The sequence below is a fragment of the Pteropus vampyrus genome, unplaced genomic scaffold (genome assembly GCF_000151845.1).
Source record: "Pteropus vampyrus isolate Shadow unplaced genomic scaffold, Pvam_2.0 Scaffold115, whole genome shotgun sequence".
Lineage (NCBI taxonomy): Eukaryota > Metazoa > Chordata > Mammalia > Chiroptera > Pteropodidae > Pteropus > Pteropus vampyrus.
The window spans coordinates 5,491,137-5,510,296 of record NW_011888896.1 but is presented as its reverse complement, the minus strand read 5'-3'; the positions used below and the strand labels follow the sequence as shown (position 1 = coordinate 5,510,296).

Here is a 19,160-nt window from a genome sequence, read left to right as displayed (position 1 = left end):
AAAAAAATGAAGCTGGCTCCATCTTCAACTCTTAAGGCTCAGTCCCACTCCACCTGGTATCTTAGGACCATGCTTCTCAAACTAGGAGAATACATGCGGCATACTTTCTAACAGTCAATTTTGCACAAAAAAATTTGAGGAAAGCAAATTCCATTTCTATACTAAAACTGGGACATGCTTTAGACTAGAATGTAATATTCCCAATGTATTTTACAGATTTAGAAAAAACGAGGACTTAAAGAATTATCTGCCTCGTGCTGGCTTTTTGTCTTATGGCTCCAGAATCCCTAGGGTGATCATTCACACTTGGAGGAAAGGCTTGACTGGGAAACCCAGAGCCTTTGATATTTAAGTCTTGTAGAGAGAGAAGCCTACTTATCCAAAATAAAGCTGTAGTAAAGAGAATGGAACTCACCATTGGACTGGTCATCCCCATAGTTCTTATGGGATGGAGCATACAAGAACATCAAAGCAAAGACATACAGGTTCCACATCCCATAGATGCCTGTGAAAAAGGCGCTGTTCACTTGGACTGTGACACCACCCCACTTCCAATGGCCTTCAGTCACCTATGGGGGAAGAAAAAAAACAGCGACACTAAATTGGAGCCAAGAAGAAACACAACACCAACATAGGAACCAACCGACACAAAAATCAAAGCTCTTCTAAATATGAGAAAAGTGAAGGGCTATGTGAGACTCCATTTTTTAATCTGAATCACACTAGTATGGACAAATTAAGGGCTTACTATGTATGTCAGGCACAGAGTCTGGTGCTCCTCACCTTGGCTGCGCATCAGAACCACCTGGGGAATGTCTCTTTCTGAAATAGCAGTATATGGTTATCCCTAATTTAAAGAAATGGTGTTTGAGTCTTGACACTTATCCATAAGTATAATTCCTCCTCTGTTATTTGTCTTCCCAGCTAGTTGTAAACTCCCTGCAGGCAGAAACCAGCTCTGGTTTGTTTACAGCCCTATCTTCAGTGCCTGATGCACTGCAGGGGCTCAGTGAATACAGGTTGATTAAATAAACAAACGAATCCTTAGAGTGAGGAGTTTTCCTTAGTGGGGCAGTGTGGGGAAGCAGAAAGACACAGGCTCCACTCTTACTTCCTGTGCAAAATAAGAGAAGATTAAGACTCTGAACTTTAGTTTCTTTAAGTTTGAAATAAACTTGCAGGTTACTGAGGAGAATTAAATAAAAATATGTCTAGAAATTTCCTGGCATTTATTGAGTAGTGAACACTCAATACATCCTATTTATATCATGTCACTATGTAAGTCACTCACAAAGGTAATTATGAAGATTTGTGTGCTTTACAATTCTGCAAGAATGTTTTGGGGCTGTTTTTGTCTATGCTAATGACTTGGCAACTATTTTGAGGGCTGCCTGATAACATATGGATTACTCTAAGAACTGTCAATAGAACTGTTGAGCTAAGTGACTAATAACTTGTGCCAGGTCTGAGATCAATGAAATGATTCTGACCAGTTCTGCTTGCTACAGGAAATCCTAGATGGGGATAAAAGAAAGTATTAGACAAATGTTCCTGTGATAGCTTAATGAAGCTGGGTTATATAAACCATCCCTAGGAGCCTCTGCTTCTAGGAGCTAAAGCATAAGATAGCAAGCTATATCTAAATATTAATGACTAACAAACAAGTTGATTTCACCTTCTGTTTACGAGGCAGTGTGTCTATATTCATTCGGTACCCTCTTTATAATCCATGGTCCACTGGGGCCCCAGGCATAATATAGCTGCAAGTACAAGTATTTCCTTTGGAAAGACCTGGAGTGTCAATTAACCAGTCAACTGATTATAAACTTGCCAGTTTTAGTGTAACATTGGTGATACATAAGTTTTCATTTTTGTGACTTATAAACAAACTACCACCATGACCTCATATTTATTTTGGAAAATAATTCACTTTATATGACATGCTCAGGAATGTTTTTTGGCAAAGAAAGATTCATAACCTTTATTGATTTTAGAACAATGCACCAGCATTCAAGCTACTTAGGACTTACTTCTTAGAAATGTCTCCAAATGTCTTTCTTCTTATTTTTAAGTATAGAATATCCTAACTTTATAAAAATCACAATACTTAGAATATACTTAAGATGACTTTTTAATGCATTTAATGGAAAGGGAGAGGAAGCCTTAAGATGGTTCCTGGAAACATATGTACCTGCTGTCATTACAAAGGGAACTTTTTTACATGTGATTAAAGAGGGAGGCCATGCTGGGTGAAGTATAAGATGGAGTAACGCAGTTCTTACTCCGCTCTGTTAAGACGGTGGGCCTGTAAAAGACCCTACTTCCTGTGATATAAGCTAGGAATACCTAGTATTGACAATTTTGCTGAAATTGATTCCTGCTGGGATTGGCATTACCGATCTAAGGAAATGCTCACCTGAATGGCTCTCAACAGACCGATGTCAGTGAGTGAATTTGGGCAAAAGAATAGGAATGTACAGACAACCAGTGTAGATACATGGAGATAGAAAGGGGAAATAGAAACAGTCACTCTTAGAAAATATCTGATTGAAAAGTAAAGAAAAATTATTGCAGTTCATAGCAAATCATAATAATTGCACTTAAAAGAGGTCAGTGGGTAATAACTGTTATTTCATTTAAGTTTTGCTGTCTATTGTATTCCTTTATCATCATTTAAAATAAGTAGTTAACACAGATATTAGCAAAGCTAAGATTTTAAAAATTATAACAAGGATAATAACAGTTAACATTTATTCAATGCTAATGGTTCATCAGGTACTACACTAAGAATTCTACGTGGAAGATATTATTTAGTCTAGAACTAGTCTAATAACTCTATGAGGTAGGTAGGTAATATTTCCACTCAACACGTGGGTAAACTGTGACACACAGAGGTACAACATCTTGCCCAAGACTGCTCAGCCAGAAAGTCGTGATGGCTCTGACTCCAAAAGAAGGTGTTCTTACCTATTTATACAACACAAGAGTAGGAATATTATCTCACACAGGGTGAGTCACTTAAGTTAATATTTGAGGCAACCATTCTGTAAGGTCGAATGTCTTGAAAATTCACTTAATTGACCATAATGCACATTATACAGTATATATACACATGTTTTATTTAAATCTTATAGTAATATATATGCACTATATATCTTAGACATAATAATGGGTGGTAAATAATAAACTGTATATATGCAAAATACAGTTTTAGAGTAGAACCACTGAAATGAGATGCTTATACTTTAAGGAGCACACAGGAGCCGAGACGGAAGAAATAGCATTTTCACGTCCCCCTCTAAGGTTTGCTTTGAGACACATGCTCGTTGCTTAGAATGGAGTTGGAGAATTACCCATACACTTAATTTGTAATCTCTAAATGTGTTATTTTCTGCTGAGGGCAGAGTTGAATTTGCATAAATAAACTATATACAGTGTCGCTCTGCTGTTTGAAGACTCAATTGTGTTTTCCCCTCTCCTCTTTCAATTATTCATGCCTGAGCCATCCTGAGCTCTGAGCACATTCCCACCAATACACACCACAATAAGCAGCCTCAACAGAGCAGGCCTTGTAAATCCAAAATCTCATTAATACCAAAGCAGAGAGGTGACAGTCACCCCGTTTTAACTTTCAGAGAGAAAAATCAGGTAGCCCCAACCAAAATAAAACAAAAAGAAAAAAGATCATCTCCTCGCTGTATAAGTCTTATTTCTAAAAGTTCCTGTTTTTCCTGATTTAACATTTGAACAATTTACTTTTGTATGAAACCACCCAATTACACCCCTGGAGCCAAGCGAAGGTCAAATCCCTTTACACCCAGTAGTCTTGACAACCAACATTCCACTTAACAACAAGATTTCCAAATCCCAGACACAGGCTCTCTTACTGGAAACATTTCCTCTGTAAGTAACAGAATGAAGTGATCACACGCACACAAAAAAGAGCTGGGGACAGGCTCTCTGGGAGTTTGCTGCTTGTGGCTTGACCTGAATGTCAGACACCTGGGGGTCCCCTTAGCGAAGGTTGGTGACCTTCTCCCCTGCATTGCACTTCTGTTCCCTACTGCTCGTCACCTCTAAATGGAACGCCTCTTTCTTTTCTAGAGGAAAGGGGCTAAAATACCAGACTGTGTGTGATGTGCCATCTCTTGGTTGCTAGGACTGAGGCCATTAAAATGGCAGGCATTAAAAGACTGCACCTCAGTATCCAGCTACAAAGCCTCAAGGTCACTGCATTCCACAGCTTCCCATCGGCCTTTCATTCCTGGCCTCAGAGCTTCAATATCCTGGCGAGATCCCCTCGCATTATATTTCATGGGGCTTAAATGCAAGCTCTCCCAGCAAGCCTGAGAGTATAATGGGAGTTTTAATACATTCCTTTTACCTAAGGCTGGGATCTATTTCAAAAAGTTACCCAATAGGTTTTCTTTCAGGTGAGCTCATTGCTGAGACATTCCAAAATGACATTAAAAAATAAATCCTCTGATGACTATATTAATACAGTACCTGGGACACTGAGAGTTATGCCTGAAAATGTCTTAGATATCTATAAATAAACCTTAAAAAAAAATAACCCAGCAGGAGGAATGTGAGGAGCTAATGGAATCCAAAAGACCTCATTGCTACCCCCTTAGAGTTGAAATCCACTCTGGGCCGACGATTGCAGCAGATATAAAAAGCCAGCCACAGGCTGGAGCTGTGTTAGAAAATACTGGGGCAATGGAATATTAATCTCTTTTTCTCAAAAACCCCCCCCCACAAACTCCAGTCCTTGAGAGACTGACCTCCTTTGCTTTAAAAAGGTGCCCTCATTAAACATGTATGAGGTTAAATTCGGACAACATATAACCACCTTAAAGATCGGCCAAATGTCCCTTCTTGACTTCAGGTGGAAGAGACTGCAGAGACAAGAGTGAGTGGGATGGACTGTAGAGAATGACTTCGGCTTTCTAAAGAGGCAGAACACGTGTTAGGACCACAGTACCCTTTTTGAGAACATATTTTGGTATTGCCTTTTATGCCTCAGCCCAACTTACTTGAGGTTCTGTTTCTCCAAGCAGTGCACCCTGCTTTCTTGGCCTGTGTCAGATCTGGCTGTATTAAGTGTCACAGTATTACCAAGATACTGGAGGACTGGTAAGCATTTTGGTCACGCAAGGGAATCAGCCAAGGGATAAGTCAGGTCTCAGACACCCTTGTTTAAGCCTCAGCTGGTGGAATAAAAAACTCATTCAGAATTTGAAATATTTTTACTGCATTTGGAGTGGAGAATGAAGTGTCCAAGTTTTCGTAAACAAACAGTCTGATACAAATACATCACTGTTGTAGGTCAAAGTAGACGTGATGAACAGAACTTGGGAAGACATGTATGTATATTTGTTTTATATTTTTCTACATTCACTTTAGCCTTTAGCAGCAACATTAACACTGCCCCGTGGGCAAAGCTAACAGGACTCTAGTGGCTCCTAACTTGGGTTAGAGGCACCCTTGGGTGTCTTTGGATAAAATTCAAGGTGTCTATGACCTCGAATGAGGAAAAAAACTGTATCTTTATTTTCATCAGTCTTTAACCAAAAGTTACTGTTTCTTTCAATTATGAATATAGAAAAATCCCTATAACATTAGTATTATCTATAATTTTGTCACCAATAGAGAGATCATGTTTTCATATCAATAAGTTATATATCTGTAATGTGTAAATTATAAGCATATATCATCTATCTATCTATCTACTAACCTATCTGATTCCATTTGAAATCGAGATTGTTTTATTCTACTCATTTAAAAACATGCAAAGAAGAGACTCATAGCTTTCACCAGGTTGCCTAAAGCATTCATGGTACAAAACACCTTTGGAGCCTCTGTAGTACTAGAAGAAAACTTGCTAGCAGAATGGGGCAGGTCTTGTCCTAAGGCTCTATCTGCACTACTAATATTCTCGGCTTGGGCCAAATACAGGGATGACAGAGCAGTTGGCAAAAAAGTTAAAAAGACTGAGTTCTGATCCCTAACTTATTGTACGTGCTTTGGCACAACACTCACCCTTCTTGCTACTCATAAGGGCACAGCTATTCAAGCTCACAATGTGCCAGGCACACTGCAAAGCATTTTCAAGCATTACTCCATGTGATCCTTACAGCTGCCTTCTGCGGGTGGTATTATTATATCCATTTTACAGATAAAAAAAATTAAATCTTAGAACTATTAAGGAACCTGTCCATAGTCCCACCCAGCTGGTAAACAATATAAATGGGAAATATCTCTAAGGCCATTAGAATTCATACTGTGGCAAACTGGGATAACAATTCCTACCCTATTTATTCATAGGATTTTTGTGAAGCTCAAATGAATGACAGATACATAATACATTAGATTTAAACAGTACTTTCTACTTTCTAAAATAAGTTACCAATATTTTTAAATTATTAGCATTATTGAGATTTTCAAGTACAGCAAAGTGTTGAGTTTGGGAAATTATCAGCAAAAGAATGATTCTATCAAGAGGACTTTTAAATTTCATTTCATGTTAAATGGCAATATAATTATTACAAAGAATGACTGATGGACTGTAAAAGGATTTATATTAATGCTAGATAAGTATCAAGTCAAATTAATACTTGCTTGTTGGTGTTCTGCTGCAGGGCTTGAAAAGTTTATTCTCTTAAGTAAGTTAATAAAACAAGCACCTTTCAATCTGGCTGTAGGCTTTTAACTTATTTAGTAACTTCTTCCCCCTCTGAGGCTGTAGTGAAAGGGAAAACTCAGTCCATTTCTGGCCAGATAATAACAAGTCCCAGACTGGAGCAGCCTAAGAAGACATGGCTTCATGAGCTGCACAGCATTATCGCCTCCCTGCTCCTTTCTCAGTAGCTCTATAGAATTTTTTGCGCAGAGCAGACAGACTTCTCCAGGGGCATTCTCACCCTGACCCCTCAGGGCCCACTTACCTGACTAACAATGAAGAAGATGACAGTCATGGCAGCACAGGCCAAGGTGATAAGCATGAGGAACTTGAACCTGAAAATTAGCCCCTGTTAGGTAAGAGAAAGACTCATTTAACATTCCAGCAGCTACCATCAATCCTTTTCTCAATATATAAATCTATAAAAAGCTAATTTAAAAAATCTATTAAACCAAGTCCCTAAGAGTGATGGTAAAATAATTTCACATAGTAACATTTCTCCTGCAGAGGTGAATGTGGCTGAAAAATGTATCCAGCCAAATATTTCCTATATTCTTATCTCTCATGAAACAGCAATACCAGAGCCTGGGAAATTATATTCACAGCACGTCTTGGGGCTGCTAATTTCCCTGCTAAGCTGGTTATGCTTCTCTGCAAGGGTTCAAAGTTACCAAATCCAAGTTTTCTGCGGTTGTAATAAAATTCTGCTCCAGTGAACAAAAAGAAATATGCATATTAATCAACATGAAGTGGATTTGGTTGAGATTTTTCATGTGTCACTCCAGCTCTAGAGACAAGCAAAGCTGGAGAAAGTACCCGGGGTTTCCTGAGGGCAGAACTGAAGGGAACCTGTGTTTTGGGGAGGGACACCTCTTATTCAGGGGCTCTCATCTGCAGATCCACTGCACATAGAAACACTGGGGTTCTGCGGTTTCTGTTTTTCTTCTCACAGAGGAATTAGGCCCATGTCTCTAAGGACAGCCACTTCAGCATGAGCCCAAGAGATCCTTGAGAAATTAAGAATGTGTTGCTTGTATTTGAGAGTTAAGGATGTTGAGTGCTTTTCTTGAATCAGGCACATAATGTATGAACAGAGATTACTGAACTCTATCTGAGCACCTGGCTGGATATTTCAAAGCGAGATGTGGGCTCCTGGAGTCTGGAAATCAGATCACCTGGGATGAACCCCAGTCTTAAAACTGTTTCTCTGCAAGGAAACCTAAACTAATGCCTCACCCCAAACCAAATCCCATTTCTACCACACTCAAATCTCCCATGTAGTATGCACCCACATTCCATCCCAAAGCTGAAGAACCTGCTGGGCAAGTTTACTCCTCACTGGGGACAGAAAGACATTTATCCCACAGAAAACTCCAAGATTTAGACAGGCTCGCTAAATGCTTCTCAGAATAGCCTCTTATTTTGCCCAGGGACTCTATAGTACATGTGAATCTCTCAATCTCTCTTTGAAATAAAAACTTCCACTCTCCAGGTGTAGGGGTGTGTGTGCCTGTGTGTTTACACATCAAGCAGGAGATGCTAAGTACCAGTTCCTGAATGACCCAAGAGATCTGCTTACCTCATAGTGCAGCCGCCGGACTTTGCTCATGGCTGGCAGGCTAGACTGCTTTCCGTTGATGTTTCGAAACACCTGAAATACCATGAAGCACAGAAACAGGAAGTAGAGACAGAGGCAGATCCCAGCCACAATGATGAAGGCCATCTGACAATGTCCAGTAAAGGAAATGGCAGGCTAGCCAAGGACACAAGCACTTCTCCCCAGTTCGGTTGGCAATACTCTTTATCTCCAAATAGTTAGGCAATTTTCAGAAAGATAAAAGATGAAAACCTAGCATTTTAATGCCAGTGATAGAGGTTTTCTTTTTTTAACCCCTAGTGATGGAGGTTTTCTGACACAAAAGTACCACAGCAAGGAACGTTCCAAATTGTTTCTAAGCCAAATAAGAAGAGAAATGAAGATTTGCTTGTTAAACATGCAGATTCAAGGGCCCACCCTAGACCTAAAACACAGAATCAGAATCTGCTTTTTAACAAGGTCCTCAGGAGATGCATATGCAGAATAAATTTGAAAAGCATTAAAATATTGGATGTTGTTTGCAAAATAGTGACCAGGGGGAAAGCTGCATTAAAATCACCAGGAGTAAAAATACAGGTGGTCCAGGTCTCTCATCACAGATATATGGAATCAGATTTTCTAAGGGCTAAGAATCCAATTATAACCATCTTTGAGAACCAGTGGGCTATACCCTGGATTTTTATACGAATATTAAGATAGCTTAGAATCAGGAGGCGTGGGGTGGGGGTGGGTACGGTAGCAGCAGGTGCTAAGGGACACTGACCACGGGATTAAAGCAAAACCAGGAATGGAGTTCTGTTTGTAATCTTCTGTTCACCACAATAAAAACCTTGTTAAATGGAGCAGGGAGCAGAAAAACAGATGGCCAAGGTAGGAGTTGAGGATGGTGGCAATATACTTTGAGACCGATCAAGGTGACTTCGAGACCGATCTTTAAAGCTCAAGCTGAGAATCACCAAGGCTTTGGGTAGAGTGAGGTGGCTTGGGAGACAGCAGTCCTGATTCCAACTCCTTTCTGCTACAACTCTACCTCAAGCTGCATCAAATATTTTAACAAGTGTGAACTCAGCATGCACATTTCATTAAATAACATATTTAATGAAGTTTTTCCTTCTTTCCTAAAATCAACAGTACCTTGGATTGAAGGGAATATAGTTATTTGCTGTAGGAGTTGAAATTTTATTTGTCAAAAGGGTTGGAGTAGACTTAGCATATAAATTTTCCCTGTGTGGTGCAGGTAACATTTTTTGGTTGGGGGAACAGGGGAGCAGGAAGCTCAACTCTCATCTTTAAGATATGACACTACTGATTTAGTTTGGTCGCAATGTTCTTGTGATACTAAGAAGACAATATAAACATCATGGCCAGACATAGCGTATTTACCAACACATGACAAGATAATATCCAACAAGAAAGAATACAACTCAAGCCTTTCTCCCTTCTACAGGGAGAGTCTCAAAAGCATTTAACATATTATTCAGGAAGATAAAATATTTAAATCCAGCATCCTAAAAGGGATAAGCTAAGACTGTCACTTCTGCTTCATTAAGATGTCTCAGACAGAGTTTATGTCAACCAACCAGAAGCCCTGGTGATGCCTCTGGAACTAATCACCTTAGCCTTATCTCCACTTGGTCTCGGAAATGAACAGCAGCAGCATGGTATGCCAGCTCACCAGGGTCGCTGTAAGAAGTCTCACACACAGGCGACTTCAGAAACAGTCTCTCCCACAGGGACCCAGAGAGGAAACTCCAGGGCTCCAGGGAAAAGCTAGTCATGCTTCAGTCTGCAGTAAACAAGTGGAGAATAGATAGGGCACAATCAGAACAGCAATTCTGATCCCTCTGCCGTGGGGACGTGGTGCAATCTTCTTATTTTGCTTGCTCTCACCCAGGCTTGAAAGCAAGCATTAATTCCTCTCATTATTTGCTTTAATTGTGCTGTTATCATTGGTCTAAGGATCAAAGCTCTGGCTGAGCACATATGGAGAACATCATTAGAAAATGATCTTGGGGACTGGGCAGTTGGGGGAAGAAATAAAACTCTGAGCTCATCCAGGAAGGATACAGCCAGCTCTGTTCCAACATCTGTAGTCCAGATACTGTAGAAGGGATTTGTGAGTTGTACCCCTCTACAAAGAGAAACAAAATGGAAAGGCAAGACACAATTAGTACAGAGGCAATGGGCAAATTTCCTTTTTACATATTCTTAGCTTTTCAGTCAGAGTGGTAGGGGCTGTATTTAGACCAAGAAAAGTCACAGAGGACTTAAAGACAAATGGAGTTTGAAGTATATGATCAGTCCAAATATTTTGCATCTTTAAAGCTTTGCCTTTGACTTAATCCCAAGCCTTATCTGAGGATGTGACCATGTCCAACACTTTTATTCGACAGACCTCTAACCACCCTTCTCCCTTTTGAATACTCTTCCTAAAGAGCTAGGAGTGGACATGGTGACAGGCATTTCAGAGACCCACAGGCATCTGCTCACCTCTCACACATGTCAAATATGAAGAGGCAGAAAGAGCCAACAGCAATTGGTCCAACTTGCTTCCAATACCCTGCTATGTGATTCCGCTCATGCTAGAGACCCACAGGCATCTGCTCACCTCTCACACATGTCAAATATGAAGAGGCAGAAAGAGCCAACAGCAATTGGTCCAACTTGCTTCCAATACCCTGCTATGTGATTCCGCTCATGCTGATCCTGATGAAAGCCAAATTGAGACATGAAATAAAGACAAGGAGAGCAAAGCGATTCTATAGATGAGTCAGTCATTCAAACAATCCTTGATGACAACTTATTGTATATTGAGCATCACGCTAGACTCTAGGTATACGAAAATGAGTAAGACCAAAATCTTTGTTCCTAAGAAACTCACTTCTGTCAGCCCGTCCTTGAGGGCTCTCATGGTAATAACAACAGGATGCTATAGGAACACTAAGAAAAGCTTTGTAGTTTAGTGGGCCACAAAATCACTCATTCAGAATTAAATTCCTATGTGATTTATCATTTGTGTTTGTTAAGGTGGGGTGGTCCCCAGAAGATAAAGGCTGTAAGGCATTAAAATATGTCAAGTGTAGGAGGTCTCTTATGGTTAGGAAAACAGATACATGTTTTCCCTGTTTTTATTAAAAATAAGAATGATTCTTCTTGATGGATATACAAAGACACTAAAAGGCAGAAAATGAAGGAATGTAAAGTGAGAAAATGGAGAAAGGCAAAAGACATATCTTAGCATCCGGGCTGGACCAGGTAGGACAGTCCATACCAGCCTGCTCTGGGCAACCCACCCTGGTAGTCTGTCCTGCTGCTGTATCTGAGTCCCCTTCACTCTCAGTCCCTGCTGCTGATGGTTCATCTCAGTGTGTCACTGCTGGCGGACCCCTCATGTCTACCCCAGCAGTATCCATTCTGGTTGGTCATACGGAAGTTATCTTGGGAAGAAGTGTTTGGTTCTGTATAATGTCCATTATAATTCAGCTGGGGTGGGGAGGAATCATATAGGTGTGAGGTCTGGGCAAATCCTCCTCCTAACTGGGTTCACTGGGACTGTCTGAGTTTGCAGGCTACACTGATTTAGTCTGTAAAATTTGTGCCACACAAAAGAGAGTCTCCATACATATTTTGCAGTTTCCATGTCTTTAGTTTGAAACTAGATGGTCTCCTCTTTACTTGCCAGCTCTCACTGGTCTCCTGGAAGGGCTACAATGCTTCAGAAGCAATGATCAAATGCAAATGAAATTTAAAAACAGTCCACTTGACTATGAAACCCAAGTGCCCGACATGCGGCCCAAGTTCCAGCTGGCATATCATTCTAGCCACAATGTGATGATGGCACCGTTCTTATTTTTAACCATGGTACGTTCAATCCCTCTTGAAATATGATTTGGTGTCTGTGCAAATCAGGAGGTCAGTATTTCAGGGTAATAGGAGTTATTAGGCCCTGGATAAATTGCCAGCTGGAAAGAACTGGGCCCACATTCTCCAGTGGTTACCTTGGTCCTGGGGACAGGCAGAGCAGAAGCCAAAAGATAAGAAATAATGATCATCATTAACATTTGTGTGTTTACTTTCTGCTACATTATTCACATTTAAATCTCACAAAACCCTATCTATAAATTCCATGTTATAGATAGGGAACCTGAGATTCAGAGTGATTTAAGTCAGTTGACTATGGCCATACAGCTAGTAAGTGGTGAAGGAGGAACTTGAACTGAGGGTCTGACTCCAGAGCTCACTCTTGTAACCACTAATTTATTCTGCCTCGTCCACTGTCCCTTCCCCGGTGGACTCTTACCATCATGTGCTCGCCACAGAAAATAATCCAGAAGGAGAGAAGCATTGCATAGAAGATACCCTGTCGAATATCTCCAAACAACAGCATCCAGGTCCAGTCGAACCCAATGGAAAACCATTCCACTGGGATATTGATAAAAGTCATGGAAATTCCAAGGGCAAAGATGACTCTGATGGTGAGAAAATGTCAGGAAAACAACTTTACTCATTTGGGAGGCAGATCTTCAAAAATCAGAAGCCAGTTTGGGGAATTGAGATGTCATTTATTAGTGCTGAAGCCATATGATTAGTTTCCTATCTCTCATAATGAGTTTCTACACAGAAATGCAAAATGTCTTATTCTGTTGGCACCACTGCAGAATAAAGGAGTGTTGCATTAACTTTTCAATATAATTGAACCTAACTTACTTAATCCCCAGGACTTTATTTTGGTACCAACTCAGATTAAGAGCTTCTTACAATGTTTTGCCCTCCCTTGCCTTCTTAATCAGACCTCATTGAATGTAATTATCCTCTCTTACATATCCAGGTTAGCATTAAGAACACTCATTATTACTATGATATCCTCAGAACTATGAATTACATAGGCATATGCACTTCAATAATAAATGACTCCAAACAATAAGAAATACAAATTCTTTTAGCTGCTTTCTTAGTTTTTATTTTGCCTTTCTATCACACAATTAATTGCCACTTCTCTATCAAAATATCATTCAGTCACTGATTTATTCCTACTTTCGTTCATACCAATGAAATACATGTTTGTTAAGCACAGATCATGTGACAGGCATTTATTAGGTCTATAGATAAATAAATAGGACCAGTTCTTTTACTCATAGAGATATATTCAGTGGCTGAGCCAGATAAAGAGAAAGCGTGATAAGCAATGTGATAAAAGTGTACACAGGCTGCTACCAGGACATCTAATTTTGACAGACACAGAAATGGACCTGAGTTGTGAGTCAGGATTAGGGAGGTGGAAAGCAGAGGGAAAAGCCTGGATGGAGGCAGAGAAGCCTGGAACAGACTGAAGCATTTTGGGGATCTGCATGTAGCAGGAAACAATAGGACATGATACCAGAGAAGCGAGAAGGGCTGAGCTCATGAGGGAACCTGCATACCTCAGCAGAGAATTTGCAATTTATCTTGAAAGAACTGAGGATCTAATAAAAAAAAGGTTAAACAATTGAGTGACATGATTCCTTTATTCATTCAAAAAATTCATATTTAATGAGTTCCTACTATGTGCCAGTCACTATTCTAGAAGCCAGGGATATAGTAACAAACAAAACAGACAAGTGAAACTTGCATTCAGATGTGGTGAGAGAAAGGGTATGGAAGGGAAGATAATAAATAAAAAGAGTGAGTATTATGAAGAAAAATAAAGTAAGGTAAGAGAATGGAATGTGATGGGATGCTATTTTATATATGGTGGACAAGGAAAAGCCTCTAAAATAAGAGACTTTAGAGAAAGGCCTGAAGGATATGAGGAACTGAGCCTCAGAGGTAGCTTAGAAAGAGCATTTTAGATAGCAAACAGCAAGTTCAAAGACCCTGAGGTGAGAGCATGCCACCAAGGGGACTTGTGGGTTAGGTAGAAAGGATAAGGGATGAGATCAGCATTACAAGGGTCCAGAACATCTAGGGCTATAGGCCAGGGCAAAGGAGATGCAAAGCCGATAGACAGTTTTGAGCAGAGGAGTGACATGATCTGATTTACACTTAAAAAGGAACAATCCGGCTGCTCTGCGAATAGATTATAGGGAGGTAAATGGAAGAAGCAAGGAGAGCAGTTGAGAGGCTATCTCCAATAACCCAAGAGAGAAATCATGGTGGGTTAGATTAGGGCCGTAGCAATGAAAATGGTAAGATTTCTTTTGTGCGTTGGATGAGAAGTGTGGAAAAAAGAGAAGTAAAGGATGACTCTTACATGTCTAGCCTAATCAGGGGACACATGGAGTTGACATTTCCTAAGATGGGAATGCCTGGGAGAGGAGTAAGTTTGAAGTGGTAGGAAATCAAGTGTTCTTTGCACATGTTACATTTTTGTGCAAGTGAAGACGTTGAATAAACAGCTGGAACATTTGGGTCCAGAGTTGGGAAAGGCTGGGGTTGATGATTATAAATTAAGAGTTATCATTTAGGTGATTATTCAAATCGTGAGACTAGATATCACCAGAGTAATAAGCATAGCTAATAAAGAGAAAAGCTCCAAAGATTTAGCCTTGGCTCTAAAGTTTAAGAGGTTAGAAAGTTGGTTGGAAACAGCAATGGAGATTAAGTAATGGTCAGCAAAGAAGGACAACCACAAGAGAGATGGAGGAGGCTCTGTGAAAAAAAAGCGAGTTATCGATTATGTCAAATGCTGATGATGAGTCAAGAAAAGTGAGGATGGAAAAATGACCACTGTATTTGGAATGTGAAGGTCACTGGTGATCCTGTCAAGAGCAATTTAAGGAGGGGTGAAATGGATTTAAGAAAAAATATATTTCTATATACAGAAAGATATACAGATAAGTTTTTTAAGGACTTGTGAAAAAAAGAAAAAGCAGAAAAATGGTGTGATAGCTTCAGGAGAAGTAGAAAAAGGAAGATTTTATTTAAGAATGGAGGATGGTGTGGAGTGTTTGTACATCAATGGGAATAATCCAGAAAAAAGGGAAAAGTCCATAACATGGAAGAGAAAGGGGATATATCTATAGGAGCATCATCTTTCTGGTGGTAAGAGAGGTTGGACTTAGGAGAGAGGCAGTTCAAACACTGTAACAGAGATAAATAACTGACTCAGACCATGGGAACAAGGAGCAAGGACATAATAAAAAGCCAAAAGAGATTAGGATTTAATAATAATTTGCATGGGAAAGCTAGAGGAGAAAAAGGAATCCAAAATGACTCCTGGTCAAATCAACAGCCCAATTAACACACTGACCACTTGAACCAGACCCCAGCAAAACCAGGAGCATGGCAGGCAGATCATGCAACGCTGTGTTCCTTTAGAGTGCTCCAAAATCAGCTCTTACTTTTCCAGAAGCACTGGCGGTCGGGACATCATGGTGATCCTTCTCCAATACCACACCATAATGATGAAGATGCTGGGTGTAAGGAAGGTCTTCATGGCAAACCACACCTTGGTAAAGCCTCCATTTTGGTGGATTCCCTAGAGCGATACCAACACAATTTTGAAGGTGAATATATCTTCGTATTATTTTCTACCAGCAAATGCATTTTGGAGAGAGGTGAGGGGAGACCTTGTCTGCTAAACTTTCAAGATCAAGAGCTTTCACATTCACAGCATGTATTTTCCCCAAACTTCCCCAGCTCCTTCTCAGGTATCATAGAAATATAAAAGTCATAAAAATGGACCCACTGTATACTAAGGAAATGATTAAGAACATGATCAAAGATTTTTCTGTAAGGCTTTCATTGAAAAATTGGAGATATCTTAGTTGCCCAAAAGGTTGAGATGGGGAAATGCTAAGTGGTATTGCAAAGTATATATGCATTATATTCACAATAATCATTAAATTTAAAAAATAAAAAACAAAACCAATAGAGTATGATCCCGTTTTTGTAAGTGAAAGTTTATATACAGAAAAAAATCTGGAATCAAAGCCTCAATCATGGTTATTTCTCTAAATGGTAGGATTTAAAGGTAATTTTTATGTTCTGTGTGTTTACTTGTGCTTTCTAATTTTCTACAATAAATATGTATTTCTTGTGTGATTACCTTTAAATTAAAAAAATTGTCTCCTTTCTCCATGTTCTAATTTTTTCCTTGTTTAACAAAATGGAAAGAAGCTAAAACACCACACTGTTCCCTTTACCATTTGTACTTACAAGTTGAAACATGTAAAAAACAATTACTTTTATCTTGGTGGTATTCATTATGCAATCATGATCATTATAATAACATCTTAAATGGGCACAATAATTGCATTATTTTCTATTTCTGTAATCTTGCAAACAAATTTATGTTCTCAGCTGTCATGTGTTATTATTCCTACTTCTCAGATGAGGTAACTGAGGCATGGAGATACCAAGAATGAGATGCAAGTTCCCTTCCAATATGCATGCTCAGGAACCAGTGTTCTTAGCCAGTGTTCTAGTGCCACAGGCTGCCTAGGTCAATTAGACTCACTTACCACCAACCGAATATCTTTTATCTCCCCGATCCCAACATTGATTTTCTTCTTCTCATTCACAGGCAGCCGGATATTTAGAAGATAGTACTTATGAGCCACAGACCCAATTTCCATGAAAGGAAGAACATCACATTCATAGTAACGGCCCTCATGCTCTGAAGTCTAGAAGAATAACAGAGAGTTTCAGGCAGGGCCACTAATTCCAACAAAGTCTGAATTATCTTACCTTTGCCTACTATCGCCAATGCTAAATAGCTAATGCTTAAAGGTATACTTTAGAGGTACAGATAATAAGGCACACTGGAGGCAATGGTATCCATTGGCTGCCTCACCTCTTGGCAAAAAAAGAAACACCAGCTACATATGAGGTAGAACCAGAAGTGTTAGGTAAAAAGCAGAAATCTCTTCTATCTCTTTACACTTTACACTTCAATCTTCATTTAAGCCTCACATCAGATTAACCTGATCTACCAGGACTGCAGGTTTAGTATTTGCAGCATATCATTGGAGACCTGTAGGGCTCTGTGGAACAGTCAACTTCTTAAATGTTCAGGAGGAAACTCTTGCTGACGTTCTTCATAGTCTTTGATGATGGCTAATTACTTGCATGGTTTTGGCCAGCAGGATATGTTGCAAGAAGCTACTTTTTATTGATTTGTCAGAAAAAGAAGAAACTCCAGGAGCCCTTGGAATTTGGAGAAGACAGAAAGGAATGAAAGGTGATAATGGGATTAGTTTGTTAGAGGAGGCCCTCTTGAAATTTTCTGTCTCCAAAGCTTCTTAACTGCTTAAGAGGCAAGATGGCAGAAGGGAGCAAAAATTTTAATTAAACAAAAAAATTAATCCATTTCTGAAAAAGCTTCTTGGACTTCCTGGCAAACAATGAAAGAAGTACTGCCCAGAGTATGGCAGTAGGAGATTGGAGAGTAGAGGTATAGGTTGCTTTTGAAAACTAAATTCTGCTCTCCAGTTACCAAGGCTCCTGGCTGTGTGTCCCTGTTAGAGGAGGTTTAGGGAGATAAATATGGGCTTGTACAGGCATGAGCTTTAGCAGCCTTCGGCTTTTCCCCGATGAAAGGGTTTATATGCTAGCTTCAATGTTTACTGGGTATACACCTCCTAATCAAATGATAGGGGAGACCTAATTTGTTATTCCTAAACCTGAATACTCAGAACTTCTATAATCTTTTTGTTAATCTTCAGAGTAATAACTCTAGTGTGTAACTGCAAATCTTCACTGCTTCAAAATGATTTCTCTTTCTCCTTGATTCAAACTGGCCTTGGGCTCACTTGCTTCTTTTCTTTCCTTATTCTTCTGCATTCTGCATGACCACTCCCTTAATCATTAAGCCCTTAGGTCAGCATCAAACAGTTTTAGGAACAAAGGCCCAGGTCAGCTAACCACAGAAAGAGAATTTTTCTGTCAAACTAAAGGTAACATATTGCATCTTGCAGCTACACTTCCACGAAAGTGGAAAGACCCTACCAGAATCCCCTTAAAACCAGAAAGAACAATGCCATGACTGACATTGGGACCTGATACAATGATCAATTGCTTCCTACTCTAGCCCTGACCAATCAATAGAGCCCAAGACCCCAACTCCTTCAGCTACTAATGAGTTTCCCCCTATATAACCTATCCCTAGAGGCCATTTGGGAGCCAGGTCTTTGAGTGCTAGCTCACCTGTGTCTCTGGGCTTGGCGCCATTTCCCTAAATAAACCTCTCCTTTCTTTGCTGCAAACTCTGGTCCATGCCTCTTTTGGCTTTGACACGTGCAAGCCAAATGAACCTCTTATACTCAGTAACAAATCGAGCAATCAGAAGGAAGATAACAAGGAGTCTATATAGTCTAACTACTGTATGAAGGGTCTTCTGCTCATTCAACGATCTTGAAGAGTTCTTTATTAGAAAGTCAGAACTTAGAGTACAATAAACAGACCATTGTATAGAGATAAGAGACACATACGACGAAAGTAGAGGTAGAGCAAGTAAATATCTGGCTTATATGTTTCTTCTACTCTTGCATTCCCTACTCATGGCAGACATCACTAACCAATCATGATAGTTTTTTATTCTCTAACGTTTGAGGGGCTCTTATCAGAGCTACTGGTTAATTAGAATTGGCTTGTGAGATTGAAAGAATTCTTCTGTAGAAAGAATCTGCCTCTTCCAAACTTCAGCTGCAGGCTTGGTTGATTCCTCCTGTATAGGTGGTCTTTCTCTCCTCTCTGCTCCTTTCTCTCTTATACTTAAAAGTCAGGGCTGATATTAGGCCTCTGAAGGAACTACTGAAAATACATTACAGGCTCTAATTCAGCCTCAGATTAAGCTGTACTAAGGAGGCTAATCACGCCTGTGGTAATGGTAAGAAGAGAGTTTTCTGATGTTTCTAGTCAGTCTTATTTCTATAAATTGACAGTTTAAGGGGGAAGGGAACA

The 19,160-nt window shown here is 39.7% G+C and overlaps 1 protein-coding gene across 3 annotated transcripts in view; it reads right to left on the bottom strand.

Annotated features, from left to right (window-relative positions):
* The window catches only part of WLS (wntless Wnt ligand secretion mediator), a 94,700-nt gene that overhangs the window by 9,613 nt on the left and 65,927 nt on the right, over positions 1-19,160 (bottom strand). For all 3 annotated transcript variants that reach the window (XM_011365724.2, XM_023533919.1, XM_011365723.2), the window contains exons 4-11: positions 16,721-16,882; positions 15,599-15,735; positions 12,580-12,748; positions 10,888-10,985; positions 10,347-10,410; positions 8,262-8,405; positions 6,948-7,031; positions 416-569 (exon numbers count right to left, since the gene is read on the bottom strand). In XM_011365724.2, the coding sequence (XP_011364026.1) occupies positions 416-569; positions 6,948-7,031; positions 8,262-8,405; positions 10,347-10,410; positions 10,888-10,985; positions 12,580-12,748; positions 15,599-15,735; positions 16,721-16,882 (1,012 nt within the window). The remainder of the gene's footprint in view (positions 1-415; positions 570-6,947; positions 7,032-8,261; positions 8,406-10,346; positions 10,411-10,887; positions 10,986-12,579; positions 12,749-15,598; positions 15,736-16,720; positions 16,883-19,160) is intronic.